A 22,887-nucleotide genomic window follows, 5' to 3' on the forward strand; every position below is an offset into this window, starting at 1 on the left:
ATCAATGGAAATCAAATGTATCAACCTATGGAGGTCTGGATTTGGAGTCACACTCAAAATTAAAGTGGAAAACCACACTACAGGCTGATCCAACTTTGATGTAATGTCCTTAAAACAAGTCAAAATGAGGCTCAGTAGTGTGTGTGGCCTCCACGTGCCCGTTTGACCTCCCTACAACGCCTGGGCATGCTCCTGATGAGGTGGAGGATGGTCTCCTGAGGGATCTCCTCCCAGACCTGGACTAAAGCATCCGCCAACTCCTGGACAGTCTGTGGTGCAACGTGGCGTTGGTGGATGGAGCGAGACATGATGTCCCAGATGTGCTCAATTGGATTCAGGTCTGGGGAACGGGCGGGCCAGTCCATAGCATCAATGCCTTCCTCTTGCAGGAACTGCTGACACACTCCAGCCACATGAGGTCTAGCATTGTCTTGCATTAGGAGGAACCCAGGGCCAACCGCACCAGCATATGGTCTCACAAGGGGTCTGAGGATCTCATCTCGGTACCTATTGGCAGTCAGGCTACCTCTGGCGAGCACATGGAGGGCTGTGCGGCCCCCTAAAGAAATGCCCCCCCACACCACGACTGACCCACCGCCAAACCGGTCATGCTGGAGGATGTTGCAGGCAGCAGAACGTTCTCCTCGGCGTCTCCAGACTGTCACGTCTGTCACATGTGCTCAGTGTGAACCTGCTTTCATCTGTGAAGAGCACAGGGCGCCAGTGGCGAATTTGCCAATCTTGGTGTTCTCTGGCAAATGCCAAACGTCCTGCACGGTGTTGGGCTGTATGCACAACCCCCACCTGTGGATGTCGGGCCCTCATACCACCCTCATGGAGTCTGTTTCTGACCGTTTGAGCAGACACATGCACATTTGTGGCCTGCTGGAGGTCATTTTGCAGGGCGCTGGCAGTGCACCTCCTTGCACTAAGGCGGAGGTAGCGGTCCTGCTGCTGGGTTGTTGCCCTCCTACGGCCTCCTCCACGTCTCCTGATGTACTGGCCTGTCTCCTGGTAGTGCCTCCATGCTCTGGACACTACGCTGACAGGTGTATAAAATCGAGCACACAGCCATGCAATCTCCATAGACAAACATTGGCAGTAGAATGGCCTTACTTAAGAGCTCACTGAGACTTTCAACGTGGCACTGTCATATGATGCTGCCTTTCCAACAAGTCAGTTAGTCTAATTTCGACCCTGCTAGAGCTGCCCCGGTCAACTGTAAGTGCTGTTATTGTGAAGTGGAAACGTCTAAGAGCAACAACGACTCGGCCGCTAAGTGGTAGGCCACACAAGCTCACAGAATGGGACCGCCGAGTGTTAAAGAGCGTAACAATTGTCCGTCCTTGGTTGCAACACTCACTACCGAGTCCCAAATTGCCTTTGGAAGCAACGTCAGTACCAGAACTGTTTATCGGGAGCTTCATGAAATGCAGCCGCACACAAGCCTAAGATCACCATGCGCAATGCCAAGTGTTGGCTGGAGTGGTGTAAAGCTCGCCCCCATTGGACTCTGGAGCAGTGGAAACACGTTCTCTGGAGTGATGAATCACGCTTCACCATCTGGCAGTCGGACAGACGAATCTGAGTTTGGCAGATGCCAGGTGAACTCTACAGTTGGCATTATGCATTTGGGCAGGTAAAGTTTGGTGGAGAAGGAATAATGTTCTGGGGCTGTTTTTCATGGTTTAGGCTAGGCCCCTTAGTTCCAGTGAAGGGAAATCGTAACCCTACAGCATACCAGACGATTCTCTGTTTCCAACTTTGTGGCAACAGTTCGGGGAAGGCCCTTTCCTGTTTCAGCATGACAATGCTCCCGTGCACAAAGCGAGGTCCATAAAAAAGTGGTTTGTTGAGATCAGTGTGGAAGAACTTGACTGGCCTGCACAGAGCCCTGACCTCCACCTCATTGAACACCTTTGGGATGAATTGGAATGCTGACTGCGAGCCAGACGTAATCGCCCAACATCAGTGCCCGACTTCACTAATGATCTTGTGACTGAATGGAAGCAAGTCCCCACAGCAATGTTCCAACATCTAGTGGAAAGCCTTCCTAGAAGAGTGGAGGCTGTGATAGCAGCAAAGGGAGGCCCAACTCCCATATTAATGCCCATAATTTTAAAATTAGATGTTAAACGAGCAGGTGTCCACATACTTTTGGTCATGTAGTGTACTTTCCAACCTCAAATCAACCAATCCATTTTGAATTGGTGATAACACTTTCGTCATTTGGCAAGGATGTGTACCCCATCAGCTACGTTTTATAGGTATTTATTTCTGGCATAACGGGAGCTTGTGTGCAGACTCAGCACGCGTGTGTGGAGGGAGAGGTCAGGACGCAATTGAGTGAACGAGACACAGAGGGGAAAGGGAATTTAGGGAGAAGAGTGTAATGCTTGGCTTGGTTTATTTTTTGTTGTGCCCTGCAAATGCACATGTAAAAATGAAACACTATAGTCAAGTAAGGCCTAATCAACGAGGGGCTATGTGTTCTTTGGAAAAGAATGAACAAGTGGAAGGTGTGTTCCACAACCAATAACTTTCCACAGAGTTGCTTTATTCCAGAGAGATAAATTGAGCCCCGAGGTGACTATACCTTTCATACCATGGCTATAATTTAACACATTTGACACTAGAAATGTGTTCATTTGCAGGTAGAAATGTGTTCAACAACATCCACTGAAATAGCTACAGTAGTTGCCTTGGTAACCAAACCATCAGTCTTAACTTGCTATAATGAAAATCGAATTCAACACTGCCAATAATGTTTTCAATTCGACTTTTGTTTTCAAAAGCAAATATAGAACATGTAAGAATGAAATATAGCCATTGAATTATACCACGCTGATATACCATGCGTTATAGGGAAATAATGCACGCTCTTGAATGCCCTTCAAGCCAATCAGAAATTAGTACTCAACAATGCCATGGTATAAGGTAAATTAACATTGTCTCCAAGACCAAATTTCACTTCCCCTTCATGCAGCCGCAAAGCACATTCCACAAAATAGTTTTACAGTATTTGAAAAAAATGTAATCTCTGGACCAAGATTGAGCTTGGAAGTTCGTTCGAGTCCTCGATTCCTCATACCCATCCCTAGTTGGGGCGGCTCTGTGGTGATCTCCCAGTCAGACCCCTGGGCCTCCGGAATTAGTTTGGGCTCATGTTACTAGGAGTGCTATGTCAGGCCTTTTAGTGATGACAGGCATGCACAGCCACACTGACCATGTGACCCCAGTAAGCAGCCAACGATTCAGCCGCCGCAGCCCCCCTCTCACCCCATCATTCTTCTCCTTGGGGTCTTGGCGTGTTTGAGGTATTCTGTCCCGTCCCCCACCAACACCACCACCGCTCCATTCCCAGGGCCCGAGAAACTCTCCTGGGACAGCCCCCTCCTGCAGACTGCTCCCCATCACATAAACCTGGACCACTTTGGCCTTTTATCAGTGGAATCTCATAACATACATGACAGCGCTCCTCGAGGCTCTAAATTGTCAGCCATTCCCCCTTTCTATCCCCACAGCCCTCCTCCATCCCCCCTTTCTATCACCACAGCCCTCCTCCACCCCCCCTTTCTATCCCCACAGCCCTCCTCCACCCCCCCTTTCTATCACCACAGCCCTCCTCCACCCCCCCCTTCTATCACCACAGCCCTCCTCCACCCCCCCCCTTCTATCACCACAGCCCTCCTCCACCCCCCCTTTCTATCACCACAGCCCTCCTCCACCCCCCCCCTTCTATCACCACAGCCCTCCTCCACCCCCCCCCCCCTTCTATCACCACAGCCCTCCTCCACCCCCCCCCCTTCTATCAACACAGCCCTCCTCCACCCCCCCCCCTTCTATCACCACAGCCCTCCTCCACCCCCCCCCTTCTATCACCACAGCCCCTCCCCCCCTTCTATCACCACAGCCCTCCTCCACCCCCCCTTCTATCACCACAGCCCTCCTCCACCCCCCCTTTCTATCACCACAGCCTTCCTCCACCCCCCCTTTCTATCACCACAGCCCCTCTCCACCTCCCCCTTTCTATCACCACAGCCTTCCTCCACCCCCCCTTTCTATCACCACAGCCCTCCTCCACCCCATCCAACCCCCCTTTCTATCACCACAGCCCTACTCCAGCCCATCCAACCCCCCTTTCTATCACCACAGCCCTACTCCAGCCCCTCCAATCCCCCTCTCTATCACCACAGCCCACCTCCACCCCATCCAACCCCCCTTTCTATCACCACAGCCCTACTCCAGCCCCTCCAATCCCCCTCTCTATCACCACAGCCCTCCTCCACCCCATCCAACCCCCCTTTCTATCACCACAGCCGACTCCAGCCCCTCCTACCCCAGCGCCAGAAAGGGCTCTGAAAATGGTAGCTAGCTAGCTGCGAAACCCCCCCACCCCCCTCCATACTACCCCTCATCCCCAACCAAGTCGTTTTTAATGCAGCTCCAGCACTGTTTGGGTAATAAAATGATCTCATGCCCTCTGCATGCAGCCATGCCATTAGTAGGCCCGGACTGAGAGAGTGCAGGTCCCCCTCTCCTCTCCTCCTCTGCTCGGCCTCTGACCCCAGTCAGGCAGAGAGCACTGTGGGAAGACCAGCTGGAATAACAGGGGGGTTGTGTCCTCAGGGAGAGGACCTGGGTGGAAGCAAGGGTTTCAGGGGCACACAGAGAGCTCTGAGGAGGACCAACTCCCTCATGGTGCCCCATCCTACCTAGTAGGACCCAGCAGCCACCAATGCCCTCCTCCTCCCATAGAGTCATTTTAACAAACAACATAATTACAATTTGGTGCTAGCCGAAACACACAAGCAGATCCAGACTGCAGCCAAGCCACGGCAGTGTGGGGCCTATACATTACAGAACTTCAGGATGTGCCTCCATGGCTCCTTGTACAACACAATCAGGGGTCAGTCTGATGGAGTCACAATATCTAATGCTTAAATGTCCATAGTCTATCCTTTCCCAATGATGGACGGTATATCTGCAATAAGATATAAGACCGTAGGTCACAGAGAACATCTTTAAAGATAATCATGTACATTTAATCCCAAAGCTGTCACTGCCTTCCAGATAATCAAATCCCCTTTTGATGGTTTGATCTCTGACCTTTTCTTCCGCTCAATGGTCGTCTGTGTGTAGCAGTTGCATGAATCACAATGGTGACTGACTTTCTGATACTTCTACCATTCCAGTTGAACAGTCTATTCAGTATCCTCTCCACTGTTCACGGCCATTGGCCACTGGCCCAGGGACAAAAACATTGCCACGATTTCAGACAGAAATATTTCATCAGATTAAAGAGTCCCTCATTGGCTGTAAGTCTCCCAGACAGAGTAGGGAAGTGGCTGTATTGGATCGGAACAGTCTGAGGTTTGGAGCTCAACAATCCTGCCATTTGGGCAGCGGGGCAACTTTTTCTGTTCTGTAAGGAATTTAAAATAATATAACACAGTTTTTATGGAAATGCGGTGAAAACGTGTTAGCATTTAAAATTCTGATTTATTCCGTTTCTAACAAGGCCTGCTTCTAGCAATTGAGGCACGATTAAGGAATTGACATGATTAAATGTTTAGGGCCGTCCTCTCCTTCTAGAAGTGATGGAACACAAGTCGACCTGCCGTCCACACATGTGGAAAGACCTGCTCAAGAACAGCCAATCCCCGCCAGCCAATTGGCACAGTAAGTGTCCGGTACACGACGCAATCAGTCTCCAATCAACTAAAATAACACAGCTATGACCCACTCAACTGCCTGTCTCCAAATGTGTGTGTGTGTGTGTGTGTTTGCACCCGAACAAAGAAAACACACAAATACCCCCAAATTTGAAGGATTCACACAAGTCCTAAAGCACCATGCAGCATCATTTAAAAAGACATGGCCATGTGTGAAGGGGGTAGGATGAAACACTTCATGAAAACCTGATGACTCTGTCATTCTATAGTCCACCCAATGAGACAAAGTTTGTTGTAGCAGAGTTGAGCCCTTGCCGAATGACTTGGATTATGTGCAAGCTATGGCTTGATCTAGCATGATAACTATTGGCCACCTTCCAATATCAACTTCAAGTGTTGCCAGTGAAGTTATAACTTGAGACTCGCAAACCACAGCGATATTTACGGTTGTGGTGTTTATATTGGTTACATATAAACACAATGACAAAACATTTGAAAGGCCATTGGAAAAAGCACTAGGCCCTTGTTCCATTTGAGTTGCTCATCTGTAGGATTCCCTGCTCAGCTCAGCACAAGTAAGCATTTCACGGCGCATGTGACAAATACAATTTGATTTGATTTGAGCCGTGGTGAACTGTCTGTATCCATTCTGGGATTATTTTTAAAGCTTTTTTGTAAGGCAGCGGCAGCCTGGGCGGGCTGTATTTTAGTCTGAGTAAATGTAGAAATCTCAGTCTGGAAAGAAAGACATTGCAATGAGTGACATAGAGCAAGGAAGAGAGAAACAAACAGGGAGCTAGTCCAGAGACGAACCAGGACATTTCTACACATGTCCCCCTGCTACAGGGAGCTAGTCCAGAGACGACCCAGGACATTTCTACACATGTCCCCCTGCTACAGGGAGCTAGTCCAGAGACGAACCAGGACATTTCTACACATGTCCCCCTGCTACAGGGAGCTAGTCCAGAGACGAACCAGGACATTTCTACAAATGTCCCCCTGCTACAGGGAGCTAGTCCAGAGACAACCCAGGACATTTCTACACATGTCCCCCTGCTACAGGGAGCTAGTCCAGAGACGACCCAGGACATTTCTACACATGTCCCCCTGCTACAGGGAGCTAGTCCAGAGACGAACCAGGACATTTCTACAAATGTCCCCCTGCTACAGGGAGCTAGTCCAGAGACGACCCAGGACATTTCTACAAATGTCCCCCTGCTACAGGGAGCTAGTCCAGAGACGACCTAGAACATTTCTACACATGTCCCCCTGCTACAGGGAGCTAGTCCAGAGACGACCCAGGACATTTCTACAAATGTCCCCCTGCTACAGGGAGCTAGTCCAGAGACGACCCAGGACATTTCTACACATGTCCCCCTCCTACAGGGAGCTAGTCCAGAGACGACCAAGAACATTTCTACACATGTCAACCCACTGCTGTGCCATTGTGGATGGGGGGGGGTGGGGGGGGGGGGTCTGTGTGTGGATCCAGACCATTCAGCATGTGTGGTCCTTGGACCAGTCCTGTCCAAGGAAAAAAGTTACTGACAAGACTGTCACAATTGTTCTCTCATTCTCTCTGTCTCTCTCTCTGAGATCCGGAAGCATGGCAGTGCGGTGTTTTGTGCTGGTCCTATGGCCTGGCACTATGGCCTGGCACTATGGCCTGGCACTATGGCCTGGCACTATGGCCTGGCACTATGGCCTGGCCCTATGGCCTGGCCCTATGGCCTGGCCCTATGGCCTGGCCCTATGGCCTGGCCCTATGGCCTGGTCCTATGAACTCCTAAGCACAGTTGTGATCCCTCTGTTGTTCACCATGACATGCTTATTCACTCTTCAATTACTTTCGATATGAATGGATTCTGTTATTTTCCTTAATTCCTCATTGTAGCCAACGAAGAGGAAAGATAATTGGATAAGACAACAATATCAGCTGTAGTAACATGATTAAGTAGTATGTAGGTAAGACATTTCATAAAAGGAGTTCTAATTCTCAATGATGGAAATATGCAAAAACTAAAGCAATTGGTCTTATAAACTCAGCAAAAAAAGAAACGTCCTCACATTGTCAACTGTGTTTATTTTCAGAAAACTTTACATGTGTAAATATTTGTATGAACATAACAAGATTCAACAACTGAAACATAAACTGAACAAGTTCCACAGACATGTGACTAACAGAAATGGAATAATGTGTCCCTGAACAAAGGGGGGGGGTCAAAATCAAAAGTAACAGTCAGTATCTACTGTGGCCACCAGCTGCATTGAGTACTGTAGTGCATCTCCTCCTCATAGTCTGCACCAGATTTGTCAGTTCTTGGTGTGAGATGTTACCCCACTCTTCCACCAAGGCACCAGCAAGTTCCCGGACATTTCTGGGGGGAATGGCCCTAGCCCTCGCCCTCCGATTCAACAGGTCCCAGATGTGCTCAATGGGATTGAGATCCGGGTTCTTCGCTGGCCATGTCAGAAGACTGACATTCCTGTCTTGCAGGAAATCACGCACAGAACGAGCAGTATGGCTGGTGGCATTGTCATGCTGGAGGGTCATGTCAGGATGAGCCTGCAGGAAGGGTACCAAATGAGGGAGGAGGATGTCTTCCCTGTAACGCATAGCGTTGAGATTGCCTGCAATGACAACAAGCTCAGTCCGATGATGCTGTGACACACCGCCCCAGACCATGACGGACCCTCCACCTCCAAATCGATAAATCTCCAGAGTACAGGCCTCGGTGTAACGCTCATTCCTTCAACGATAAACGCAAATCCGACCATCACCCCTGGTGAGACCAAACCCCGACTCGTCAGTGAAGAGCACTTTTTGCCAGTCCTGTCTGGTCCAGCGAAGGTGGGTTTATGCCCATAGGCGACTTGTTGCTGGTGATGTCTGGTGAGGACCTGCTTTACATTAGGCCTACAAGCCCTGAGTCCAGCCTCTCTCAGCCTATTGCGGACAGTCTGAGCACTGATGGAGGGATTATGCATTCCTGGTGTAACTCGGGCAGTTGTTGTTGCCATCCTGTACCTGTCCTGCAGGTGTGATGTTCAGATGTACCAATCCTGTGCAGATGTTGTTACACGTGATGCCACTGCGAGGACAATCATCTGTCCATCCTGTATCCCTGTAGCGCTGTCTTAGGCGTCTCACAGTACAGACATTGCAATTTATTGCCCTGGCCACATCTGCAGTCCTCATGCCTCCTTGCAGCATGCCTAAGGCACGTTCACGCAGATGAGCAGGGACACTGGGCATCTTTCTTTTGGTGTTTTCCAGAGTGAGTAGAAAGGCCTCTTTAGTGTCCTAAGTTTTCATAACTGTGACCTTAATTGCCTTCCGCCTGTAAGCTGTTAGTGTCTTAACGACAGTTCCACAGGTGCATGTTCATTAATTGTTTATGGTTCATTGAACAAGCATGGGATACAGTGTTTACACCCTTTACAATGAAGATCTGTGAAGTTATTTGGATTTTTACGATGTATCTTTGAAAGACAGTTTACATGAGCTATAAGCATGTTATATAATACATTATCTAACCCAACAGCCTATATACTATATTGTGATTGTTAGAAGAGAATTTGGCTGTAGAGATTCTTTCCCCCTCTAATTCCTCCTCGCACATCAAAACATACCTCTCACTCTTTGTGCAACACAACGTTCATCACAATAACAACAGCAAGCCCTCAGAAACACTTTAGCTTCCCATTATGAAAAAGGATAACTGCTTCATGCAATAACTCTCCCTGCGGCAAGCCATTCAATAACACTAGCACACATTAAAGCAGAGCACTGCTTTCTACACAACAATGTTTAGCTCCAAGGATGCCCCGCCCTCGCCAAATACTACAGTGGTGTTTTCTGACTAGATGCTGCATTTTAGTGACCATTTTCAGGAACTGGGTCACACTTGTGGCAATATACAAGTAACTGCCAAAATAAAGGAAACACATGAGTAAATGAGAGTTCTGGTGGCTCGGTTCTGGTGTGGGGTGCATTTTCCTGACATGGTTTAGGTCCTCTCAACCCCTTGGAAGGCAAGGTAAACTAGTAATTTCTATCCTGACGGGAGTGGTCTCTTCCAGGATGACCACGCCCCCATCCACAGGGCGTGAGTGGTCACTGAATGGTTTGATGAGCATGAAAACAATGTAAAGCATATACCATGGCCGTCTCAGTCACCAGATATCAACCCAATTGAACACTTATGGGAGATTCTGGAGTGTCGCCCGAGAGCGTTTTCCACCACCAACAACAAAACACCAAATTATGGAATTTCTCGTGGAAGAATGGTGTCTCATCCATCCAAAAATTCCAGACACTGGTAGAATCTATGCCAAGGTGCATTGAAGCTGTTCTGGTGGCTTGTGGTGGTCCAGAGTCCTATTAAGACCATTTATGTTTGTGTTTCCTTTATTTTGGCAGTTATATGTACATTACCTTTTGCTTTAAAGGGGAAATCAGCAGTTGCTACATCCATTTTTGGACATAAATTAATTATACGTACCCATTGATTCTTGAAGAATATAAATGCCTCATGAACTTATTTCAAATGTCATACCCCAATATTTGTAAACAAAGTAAATGTAAACAAACACTAAACATGGTTAAAACTATAAATGTTGATATCATGGATAGTCAGTCCTTACATCCATGTCTACAAATTTGAGAGTGGCTACATTTCTCCAGCCCCATACCTCAGCCTTTTACCGAAACAGGGGCGGGGAGACGCTTTGTTATTGTTTCAACTACTAATTGCTGCTTTAAACTATCAGGAATTATTTGACAATTCAGAGGAAAAAAATTACAGAACAAATCTTTCTGCTCAAAACCAATGAACTATGATCTTACAAGACAGAATCCGAAAATACGTATTTTAGAATAATTTATTTAGTTCTACAGTGCATTCGGAAGGTTTTCAGACCCCTTCCCTGTTTCCAAATGTTGTTACGTTACAGCCTTATTCTAAAATGGATTGAATTATATTCCATCTACACACAATACTCCAAATTGACAAAGCGAACAGTTGACATTTTTGCACATTTATTACAAATAAAAAAACAGAAATACCTTATTTACATAAGTCTTCAGACCCTTTGCTATGGGACTAGGAATTGAGCTCAGGTGCATCCTGTTTCCATTGATCATCCTTGAGATGTTTCCATTGATCATCCTTGAGATGTTTCTACAACTTGGAGTCCAACTGTGTTAAATTCAATTGACTGGACATGATTTGGAAAGGCACACCCCTGTCTATATAAGGTCCCACAGTTGACAGTGCATGTCAGAGCAAAAACCAAGCAATGAGGTCGAAGGAATTGTCCGTAGAGCTCCGAAACAGGATTGTGTCGAGGCAGAGATCTAGGGATGGGTACCAAAAAAATTCTGCAGCATTGAAGGTCCCCAAGAACACAGTGGCCTCCACCATAATTGTAGGTAGGCTAAGTTGATCCTGGTGATGAAAAGGTTGTTACTGTCATGCAGCTGAGACTATAAGAAAACTAAATCAGGAAGCACCAGTGACTTGGTCAATAAAGAAGTGGTCAGATTACTCAGATGCTAAGCTACAGGACTGTTTTGCTAGCACAGACTGGATTATGTTCCGGGATTCTTCCGATGGCATTGAGGAGTACACCACACCAGTCACTGGCTTCATCAATAAGTGCATTTATGACATCATCCCCACAGTGACTGTATGTACATACCCCAACCAGAAGCCATGGATTACAGGCAACATCTGCACTGAGCTAAAGCGTAGAGCTGCCACTTTCAAGGAGCGGGACTCTAACCCGGACCCTTATAAGAAATCCCGCTATGCCCTCAGTCGAACCATCAAACAGCCAAAGCATCAATACAGGACTAAGATTGAATCGTACCACACCGGCTCAGACGCTCGTCGGATGTGGCAGGGCTTGCAAACTATTACAGACTACAAAAGGGAAGCACAGCGGCGAGCTGCCCAGTGACACAAGCCTACCAGACGAGCTAAATGACTTCTATGCTCGCGTCGAGGCAAGCAACACTGAAGCATGCATGAGAGCATCAGCTGTTCAAGACGACTGTGTGATCACGCTCTCCGTAGCCGATGTGAGTAAGACCTTTAAACAGGTCAACATTCACAAGGCCGCAGGGCCAGAAGGATTACCAGGATGTGTACTCCAAGCATGCACTGACCAACTGGCAAGTGTCTTCACTGACATTTTCAACCTGTCCCTGACTGAGTCTGTAATACCTAAATGTTTCAAGCAGACAGCCATAGTTCCTGTGCCCAAGAACACTAAGGTAACCTACCAAAATGACTACCGATCCATAGCACTCACATCTGTAGCCATGAAGTGCTTTGAAAGGCTGGTCATGGCTCACATCAACACCATTATCCCACTCCAATTTGCATACCGCCCCAACAGATCCACAGATGATGCAATGTCTATTGCACTCCACACTGCCCTTTCCCACCTGGTCAAAAGGAACTCCTACGTGAGAATGCTATTCATCAATTACAGCTCAGCGTTCAACACCATAGTGCCCTCAAAGCTCATCACTAAGCTAAAGACCCTGGCACTAAACACCTCCCTCTGCAACTGGATTCTGGACTTCCTGTAAAAATACAAATAATATTATACTCACTCAGCTGTGCCTCATAAGTAATACAACAAATTATCTATTACCAGTGTGATCATACACCTAAAATTTGAAAATATAATTTCTAAATGGTCTGAGAAGAACAGCATTGGCAGGGCAAACCAGGCATAGCCAACACGCAGTGATAAAGTATTGGGCCAATAGCCTACTGCACAAACCTCATTGAAAACAGAACTGTTTTTAATGAGTTAAAAAATGTAAGCCTATGCAACATTAAGTCATGTTTTTCTTCTTTTTTTTTTTATCTGAGCGGTAGATCTCAGCTTGCATTTTAAATCATAAAGTGATGTTCAATCAGAAAAGGTCAGTGACCACTGGTACAGTATATTGTGTTTACTCAAAGTAAATGGTTCTCAGGTGCCGTCTTTAGAACCCCCTTAAAACTATCCAATTAGACCAGAACACGTCAGTTTGAGTAGACTTAACCTGACAAGAGATCACAACAAGACTAAACATGCTCTTTGCAAATAGTCAACAGGATGGGAGCTGCCTGACAAATGTGTTGTAGGGAAGGTAACAAAGAGCCCCAAATGGTGTGTCCCCCTTCAGCCTACCTCATTCTAGCCAGCTAGCAGAATCATTCAGAAAAAACGCCTGCAAGAGCAGTGCAGTGTGTTACAACATCTGATGCTAGTGCCTCAGACCATATTTATTTACTCACCAGATCAGTCATTCGTGTCAGTCTAAAAATGTCTATGGATAAAAATGAATTCCCTGTCTTATCTCTAGAAATAGCTCCAGATACTGGTATGTGCACCATAAAGGAGGACATCATTAAAATGGTGGGGTGGTATTCTTCGCTATGCAACTGTGGCACCTAGTGGACAAAGACGGACTTAAAAGTCAAACATTTACAATTATGTTACCTTTTTTTGCATTTCTTAGTCTACTTCGTTACCATAACAAACCTACCTGAAAAGCATTCAAAGAAAAGTCCAACAAAATACAGTCAGAATCACAATGACATCCAATGACAACTCATGCAACACAGTTAGAAATAGACTGAATGGTACTTGCATGTCCCGATGTTTGAAGTTAACGCAAGTTTTTGCACATTCAAGGCTAAGCCCTAGATATTTACTGAGAAGTTAGCTAGCTCATCCATAGGATGTCGCCGGATGTGTGACTTATGTTACTCCAGTGTATTCATTGTACTGGAACAGTAGAGGGCACTACTACTGGAGTCAACTATGGTCATGTCCATGTAAAAGGACCCATGAGCACCAACATGTGAAGTTTATAGAAGCATGTCAAATTGAGTGTCAAATGAAAGCTAAGTCTATATTCTTGGGAAATTAAGGTATATACACATTTTGGATCCATTTTCCATCCTAAAAATGTGGAATAAGCAAAGGCTTTGATTTGTGGTCAAACAGATGGAAAAGGGGTCTTAGAAAACATCTACCAGAAAAAACTACCGCAAATACATCAAAACACAATGATGTAGAAGTACAGGGCCCTGCCAACTAATATCAACACTTATTAAGTTTTGGATAGATTGTTCTGCCTTCTGTAAGCACATTGCCTTGTGCCTTAAAAGTCTGTTACCCAAAACCCACATATCTTTAAGTTATTTTCTCATTTCTCTCCCTCTTGAGGCGGGAGGATAATGAAAGATAACACAAGTAAAAGGTAGACCTAAAAATGAGTGTTTTAACTGATATCAATTGTTTATGTATTATTAAGTGATTAAAACTCAATTCCGTTACCAACGGTACTTCCGAAAAAAAGAATTGGTAACGGAATTTCTGTAATTGAACTGGCTACAATGGGAAGTCATAGTAGTCACAGGAACAGCTGGGTTCCCAAGTTTGGATAGCACAGTAGAGTATAGAAGAGTTGAGTACACTATAATGTACTGTTTCATACTGAAGTATAATGTACTATACTCTACTGAGCTTTACTGTACTCTACTGAGCTCTACTGTTCTGTACTTTAATGTCCAAACTTGTGAAACATAGACGTCTATGATTGGTTCAGATTTGGTCCGGTCGAACCACATTGGTCTTGTTTGGGGGCAGAGCTAATTAAAATAATACCCAGTGTGTAGAATAATACCCAAATATGCAAAGAAGGATCATCAAAAAGAAAGAAAGGAGGACCAAGGCACTCTTCATATAATTAATTAAAATGCCTTTATTAGTATGGCATGTTCAATAGAAACAAAGTTGTTTAAAAACCGACGCGTTCGGCTGCATGGCCTTCATCAGGGAGTAGGCCATGCAGCCGAAACGCGTCGGTTTTTAAACCAACTTTGTTTCTACTGAACATGCCATACTAATAAACGCATTTTAATTTATTATATGAAGAGTGCCTTGGTCCTCCTTTCTTTTTGATGACCAATTTACCCCTTTTACCCAAGATCACCTTCTATCTACCAAAATATACTATAGTGTACCTTAGTAGCGCTTCCCTTCCTCCTCTTTCTACTATGCAAAGAAAGATATTGCATATTTATACATTTGTGTACCTATTTAGGATACATCACCATGAAGAGAATGACATTCACATCCATAACTATGCATTTCTGTGTGGTACAGATCAGGGACCCATGATGTCATTCCGTTACCGCAATTCCATTACAGGATTGTAAACCACTTCACCTACTGTGGTTCAATAACCAAATGTTGTTGTTGTTTAAGTCGAGGTGTCATGTCATAGCAGACACCCCATTGTTCCTGCAGACATGTTGAATCTTCATTTGGAGCAGTTATTTCACAGAAAACAGACACATGAAAAACTGAGGGAGATTTTATAGACATTCTGTTACCAAACTTTGCATCTGCACAATTCTTCCAGTAAATGTGTGACACACACAGGTGTCTAATCATGGCCTGATATCATTGGTTAATTCTCAAATGTAAAAATAACATACCAAAAACATGAATGGATAGCATACGATCATAGATACAATTTGGCTACATAGGCCTACAAACATTTACAATGCTGCCTGGATCTTTAATTGAAAGACTCTTGCTCCCGTCGGTCTCATTTACTGAAGGGAGCAAGAGTCTTTAAATTAAAGATCCAGGCAGTCTCTCGTTTTATCAATAAATTGTCCCTTCGGTCTCAAGGTAGACTTTGATCTGAAGCCATTCTTGTGATTTTGCCATTGTAAATGTTTGTAGGCCTATGTAGCCAAATTGTATCTATGATCGTATGCTATCCATTCATGTTTTTGGTATGTTATTTTTACATTTGAGAATTAACCAATGATATCAAGCCACACCCGGCCATGATTAGACACCTATGTGTTTCCTTTGACACTATATAAACTAGTCACCCTGCAGTGTTTGTCATTATACCCTGATGAAGACAGCTTGTATGCCCAAACCTTGGTCATTAGGTTATTAAATTATTGCATCTGAGCTCCTAGAGTGTGCGGCTCTACTTTAATTTTTCAATTGTTAAACTTTTAAATCAATTGTTTTTGTTTGGCATACATTTTAAGAGTCTCGGCGCAATTCTGTTACCTTGGGATTGCCCCTATCCAAAAGCAGTATTACTGGGGGATGATCCTGCTTAAAGGATTTGAGCGCATTCCCCACTGGAAATACTTCAGAGATCAGAAAGGAACCCCATGACCACAACATAATGACTCTCACAGGCATTGTCTACACCTGAGTCTGATCCACCTTTCTCTCAGAGAGATCAAGAGCGAGAGAGGGGGAGGGAGAGAGAGAGCACTATCTCATCCCATCCTGCTCACCTGTTTTGTGTCTAGATTCTAAGTCTAAGACATGTTGATAGATACTCAACCTGAGCCATATAATGAGGCCTAATGTTCATTAGGCCTTTATGTTAATAATAAAACATATGGCCAAATAATTATTTGAAATAAAATACAATTGTATTTGTTCAAACAAGAAGGTCCTACATAGGCAGTCCAACCCCATTAGGTGGCAGCACTGAACCAGGTTGTTGTAAAAAGGTAAGCTACCATTCTTTTTAACATTACCAAGTAAAGTACTGAATGATGAAGGGAAAAAATGTAAATGCCTTTGTGTGTGTACACGTGTGTGTCTGAGAGAGAGAAAGGGGGGGGGGGGGGGGGCAAGAGAGAGGCCAGGAAACAACCTGCCTGGAGGTGTGAGCCCAACCCAGCTGGCAGGGAAACAGTGGTCTGATGAGAGAGGAGATTTACGAGGAGCTGTGACACGTAGCGCCCTCCTCCTGCCTGCAGAGACAGAGTCCACACGGAACACACCACTGACTCCCCCACACAGCAGCCAGAGCCAGGGTAGAGGAACAGAACAGTACCAGAGCACTACATTATCACCTTAATGCTGCTGGGCTGTTCTTCTGCTCATCTTTGTAGAGAAACAAAGGCTGTTTCTTTTTTTATCTGATGAATTCAACTACCGGTAATTGTGTTGCGGGAATAGGTGTGTAGATGTATGCTAGTGTGTCACAGGAGTGGGTCATTTGATAACTGTGTAATTTTATCCTCAGACAAATTACTACTACAAAGGCTCTAGAGACCTTCATGTTACCATAGGTGGATGAGGCAGACTAGATGAAGGAACAGTTTAAAGGATGGGTGTCCTGGTAGGTGAGGGGGTTCCCCTTTCTGCCTCCTCCTACCCCTGACTACTAGTCAACAACACAGATGTAAGGGTGCATGGCTCTTCCTTGGGCCTTGATGCCCTATAAAAGACCAGAGACCACAAGTACAGTAACTGAAAGATAATAGCGAGGAAGGAACATTGTCACGTGGTTAAGAGCAAACACTTTGAGAATGTTGGACTCTATCAATGATGACCCAAGTGCTGCACTGTGGTTGGCAGTGTTCTGCACTGGGACTCAAACACAATACAGTCCTTGATGCAATGTGATTCAGCAGCAATGCCTCATCTCTTACCGCTCCAACTCCAACCCACTTTTATCCGACAGAAAAGGAGAGGTAGTCTACAGCAGCGGGCACTGTAAAAACACATCAGGACAACACTTTGCTTTTGTGGAGTTTGACAGGTAGATACAGTGCCTTCAGAAAGTGTTCAGACCCCTTGACTTTTTCCACATATTGTTACGTTTTACAGCCTTATTCTAAAATGTATCAAATATACTTTTTTTCAGCAATCTACACACAATAAGGAAAACAGTTTTTGTAATTTTTGCAAATGTATGAAAAATAAAAAGCAGATATCTTATTTACATAAGTATTCAAACCTTTTGATATGCGGCTAGAAATTGAGCTCAGGTGCATCCTGTTTCCATTGATCATCCTTGAGATGTTTCTACAACTTGATTGGAATCCAACTGTGGTAAATTTAAGTGATTGGACATGATTTGGAAAGGCACACCTGTCTATATAAGGTCCCACAGTTGACAGTGCATATCAGAGCAAAAACCAAGCCACGAGGTTGAAGGAATTGTCCATAGAGCTCGGAGAAAGGATTGTGTCGAGGGCACAGATCTGGGAAAGGGTACCAAAAAATGTCTGCAGCATTGAAGGTCCCCAAGAACACAGTGGCCTCCATCATTCTTAACTGGAAGAAGTTTGGAACCACCAAGATTCTTCCTAGAGCTGGCAGCCCAGCCAAACTGAGCAATTCGCGGAGAAGTGCCTTGGTCAGCGAGGTGACCAAGAACCCGATGGTCACTCTGACAGAGATCCAGAGTTCCTCTGTGGAGATGGGAGAACCTTCCAGAAGCACACTCATCTCTGCAGCACTCCACCAATCAGGCCTTTATGGTAGACTGGCCAGATGGAAGCCACTCCTCAGTAAAAGGCACACGACAGCCCGTTTTCCAATAGGGATCCTAAAGGACTCTCAGACCATGAGAAACATGGTTTCTCTGGTCTGGTCTGATGAAACCATGAAACCAAGGTTGAACTCTTTGGCCTGAAAGCCAAGCGTCACGTCTGGAGGAAACATGGCACCATCCCTACGGTGAAGCATGGTGGTGGCAGCATCATGCTGTGGGGATGTTTTTCAGTGGCAGGGACTGGGAGTATAGTCAGGATCAAGGCAAAGATGAACGGAGCAAAGCACAGAGAGATCCTTGATGAAAACCTGCTCCAGAGCACTCAGGACCTCGGAAGGTGAACCTTCACCCCAGTCTAACAGGAAAACGACCCTAAGCACACAGCCAAGACAATGCAGAAATCGCTTCGGGAGAAGTCTCTGAATGTCCTTGAGTGGACCAACCAGTGCCCGGACTTGAACTTGATCTAACATCTCTGGTGAGACCTGAAAATAGCTGTGCAGCAAAGCTCTCCATCCAACCTGATAGAGCTTGAGAGGATCTGCAGAGAAGAATGGGAGAAACTCCCCAAATACAGGTGTGCCAAGCTTGTAGTGTCATACCCAAGAAGACTGACTCAAGGCTGTAATCGCTGCCAATGGTGCTTCAACAAACTACTGATTAAAGGGTCTGAATACTTATTTAAATGTTATTTTAGTTTTTTTTTATTTCTAATACATTTGCAAAAATGTATGAACACCTATTTTTGCTTCATCATTATGGGTTATTGTGTGTAATACATTTGAGAATAAAGCTCTAAAGTAACCAAATTTCAAGCGGTCTGAATACTTTCTGAACGCACTGTATACAGCCTAGATTTCCCACGTCTCATATAGGGCTCTTTTTTTCCTTTTTCTTTTCTACCACCTAGGCTACGGCTACACCGGATAGTAGGTCTGAAGTGATGTAAACACTACTCTATTGCTACTTTGAAAACATGCCTGTCAGCCTGTCTAGAATAAAGAGATGTGTGTGATGTTTCTGCTCTGATTGGAGAGAATAAAAGGAGGAATGTTTGTGATAAAGCACTCATTCTCTACTGTAGAAAATGACAACGCACAGGTCGTGTATGCCTGCTAAAATGTAGTCTGGAGAAATACAACATTTGTAATAACAATGTTATAGGCTAAATGTAAAAAAATATATTTCCCATGTATCTACAGCCAACCTACCAAGTGACTTTGGCAGAATGTAGTGCTGAGCCATTAAACTCATTAACCAGCATCAGTTCAAACACCTGAACTCATCATGAGAGGCCAGTGGCTCATGGGTCTGTGTACCCACATCCATACCAACACATGCAGTCAGAGGCGGCCCTAGCTTTTTGGGTTCCCTACGCAAAATTTTGTTACGTTTTATTTACAATAAGTGTCTGCAAAATGACAACACATTATTTACCATTAATTTCTATTGGGCACAAAATAATCTCAAACACAACCAAAACAAACCACAAATGCCTCCAACACATTTGTAGAGTCACAAGCTTGATGTAGTCATTGTGTGCTATGAATATGGGACCAAATACGTAACTTTTGACTACTTTAATACACATAAGTGAATTTGTGCTAATACTTTTGGTCCCCTAAAATGGGGGGACTATGTACAAAAAGTGCTGTAATTTCTAAATGGTTCACGCAATTTGGATGCAAATACCCTCAAATTAAAGCTGACAGTCTGCGCATTAAACTCAGTCATTGTATCATTTCAAATCCAAAGTGCTGGAGTACAGAGCCAAAACAACAAAATTGTCACTGTCCCAATACCTTTGGAGCTCAATGTATATTGGAAATCGATCTGTGGCCTACAGAAGGGGGGCCGCCAGTTGCCCATCCCTGATGTATAGGATGAGTAATTGAGACCTGGGTGTGTAAGCTTACACCACCAGAGTGATTGGCATGCATGATTCTATTCATAAACTGAGACAAGTCGCTCTCCTCCTCCTAGGTGTATTCAATGGCTTTAAACAGCTGACTAAGAGCATATCAAAAACGTTGCTATGGTTCCTATGGCAAGACCTCTGTTTAGTTCATGTTTGCTTGTCGGTAGATGTTGAAATAGCTCTTGGCCCGAGAAAGTATATTCCTGCTTAGACATGTTACATTAATTGTCTAAAAGTGTTGCAAAACGAACATTGAAGATTTTGAATGCAGCCCAAAATGGCCAAACAGTGGTGAACACCACTTCTGATGTGAATGCATTGTATTGATGCTGGTGTGCCGCATAGCATCATCAATAATTAACACAACAACATATACATCAAAACAATGTTATTAGCAATATCCTTTTTAATTACACAATGCCATCATTTTGCTTACCTAAATATTTGATGTGGAACCCTCGCGGAGGATTGAGAGACCTCCTCATCCATCCCTCTCTGAGAACCTCCAGGTGATCCTCTTTACCCTGGATCAACAGCACGTGCTCGTCAATCCAGCCCAGGAAAAACGTGTCCGATATGGCGTCAGATATTCTTTGATTCCAAACGTGCTGTGTGTTCTCAGCTTTAAAATCCGCAAAAATCTCATAACCGGTGTGATGGCGCGGCAATTCGTCGCTCTCAGACACACCAGTCGAATCACCCTTGCCTATCCGAGTCAATACGATGGCCAGGGAGTGCGGCGCTATCTGCAGAAAAGACTCCATTGTCGAGTTGTCCTAAGTCGTGAACGTTAAGTCATGAACAACATCAAACATGACACCATTCCGTTTTATACATAAATCCGAGTAGGGTAGCTAGGCAGACGACTTTGTTCTGTAACGAAGACATAGCACACATTCCACAGTAGGCTACACAGCTCCTATTTTTTCTATCCAGCCTCGTCAAGGCAACGTACCTGTCTGATGTTTTATGTCGAACGTACTCCTCCAATAAATCGAAATGACATCCAAGTCTCAACCCAGGACGAATTGTATCGAATTCGACTACAAATTGGTAGCTAATAATTTAATCTAACAGAGAACGGTTACCGATGATTCGATCTCGTGGGACACCTGTCCTTACTGCACCGCACTCAAGCTCGTGCCATCGCCTATTGTATATTGAAGGTAAATCCCTTCTTACCTTGCTAGCAAAGGGAGTCCAATTTCAAGGTACCGGTGATCTTTCTCCAACAGGCAAGGTAAAATCCTTGCAGAAATCCTCAGGCGGGCCTCCAAGGTGTTATTACGCCACCTGCAGGCTGCTGTTCGCAGATAAACTTGAGTAAAGGTTGTTTCTTGTTGCACAGTACAGCTGGTGCCAGCCAACCAGACAAAATTACCACTGTTCAGGCATAGGGCCTATAAAATAGATTATGTAGCTGTCCATGAACAAAACCCCTAAACTTATTGAGAAGATGCAAATTAACAACTTTTATATCTCTTCTAGCTCTACTGTTCTAAAAAAAATGGTTGGCACCCCATCCGTCCATTTCAATTGTGTTTATTGGAAACCAGTGTATTAAACCAGTGCATTGTCACCTATACAAGATTATCTAGTAAGGTAAAGTTTGGCTACTCTATGTGTGACTCATCCTAACACAATGTGTACATACATGCCAAGCACTCAACACGTGTCCTATGGTTGGAGGGCATATATGAGGGAGGTAATCATATATAACTCACCTTACCTCTCTTGACTTTTGGGGGGTCTAAGTCAGCCTATGAGCAACCCTATTGGTTTAGGTATTACCACATGCTGGTCCCTTTTGGTCCTGCACCTGACCTAGGCCAGCGATCAGTTGTCATGAGCCCGAGGAGCATCAGACAGACGTGAGACTGCCCACACAGCCGGAATAGACCAAAGTCAGTCCTTACAGTGTAGATAAGTCCTTACAGTGTAGATAAGTCAGTCCTTACAGTGTAGATAAGTCAGTCCTTACAGTGTAGATAAGTGAATTCAGTGAAGGGAATACAGTGAAGCAAAAGTCCATACTTTCTCTACAGTACAAATATGACAGATTTATTACAGTCTAGAATGTTTAACAGATGATATCTGTCAGGTGTATGGTGTTATTACCCCTGAAATCTAAAGAGTGAGTGGGTGAAATGTCTGTCCATGCCAGATTCAAACCAGATTAAAAAAGATAACTAAAATACCTCCCAGATAGGCCTTTTTGGCAGGATGCCAGGGTAGTGTATCGTAACATGTTGTTTCCCTTACTTGGTTCAGGTTTCTCTTGGACATGTTCCTGGATTTTCCTCTCTAAAGGGCACTGATATAAAGAGCATATGGAAATAGTATAAATTTCAAAGCTGTGGTGAGAAAAACAGGCTCACACCTGGATTGAGCTCCCACCAGGAAGAAAGTGCCAACAGCAGGCTGATATGATAGCACAATAAGTGATCAGATGACTTTGATTGCCATCTCTGCCCCTAAAATCACGTACTTTACCATGAAAAGGTGAACGAGAGTTCAGTACAAAGAGAAGACTGCACGTAAGCAAGCCGACCCTAACTTCAACCCCTAACGCTAACTTCAACCGCTAACCCTAGATTCATGTCCATATCCCAGTATAACCCTAACCCTAGCTTCATGTCCATATCCCAGTATAACCCTATCTTTCATCCCAGTTCAACCCTAACTTAACCACAACCTTAACCCCAGCTTCATGTCCACATCCCAGTTCAACCCTAACCCTAGTCTTAACCCCAGCTTCATGTCTACGTCCCAGTTCAACCCTAACCCTAGTCTTTACCACAACCTTAACCCCAGCTTCATGTCCACGTCCCAGTTCAACCCTAACCCTAGTCTTAACCACAACCCCAGCTTCATGTCCACGTCCCAGTTCAACCCTAACCCTAGTCTTAACCACAACCCCAGCTTCATGTCCACTTCCCAGTTCA

The 22,887-nt window shown here is 44.9% G+C and overlaps 1 protein-coding gene across 1 annotated transcript in view; it reads right to left on the reverse strand.

Moving 5' to 3' along the window:
- Positions 1-21,115, reverse strand: part of LOC129827576 (storkhead-box protein 2-like) — a 94,503-nt gene extending 73,388 nt beyond the window's left edge. The window contains exon 1 of the mRNA XM_055888543.1: positions 20,379-21,115. Coding sequence (XP_055744518.1) covers positions 20,379-20,706 — 328 coding nt within the window. The 5' untranslated portion in view covers positions 20,707-21,115. The remainder of the gene's footprint in view (positions 1-20,378) is intronic.
- Between the last annotated feature and the right edge of the window lie 1,772 nt (positions 21,116-22,887).

This window comes from Salvelinus fontinalis, chromosome 29, assembly GCF_029448725.1.
Source record: "Salvelinus fontinalis isolate EN_2023a chromosome 29, ASM2944872v1, whole genome shotgun sequence".
NCBI classification, from domain to species: domain Eukaryota; kingdom Metazoa; phylum Chordata; class Actinopteri; order Salmoniformes; family Salmonidae; genus Salvelinus; species Salvelinus fontinalis.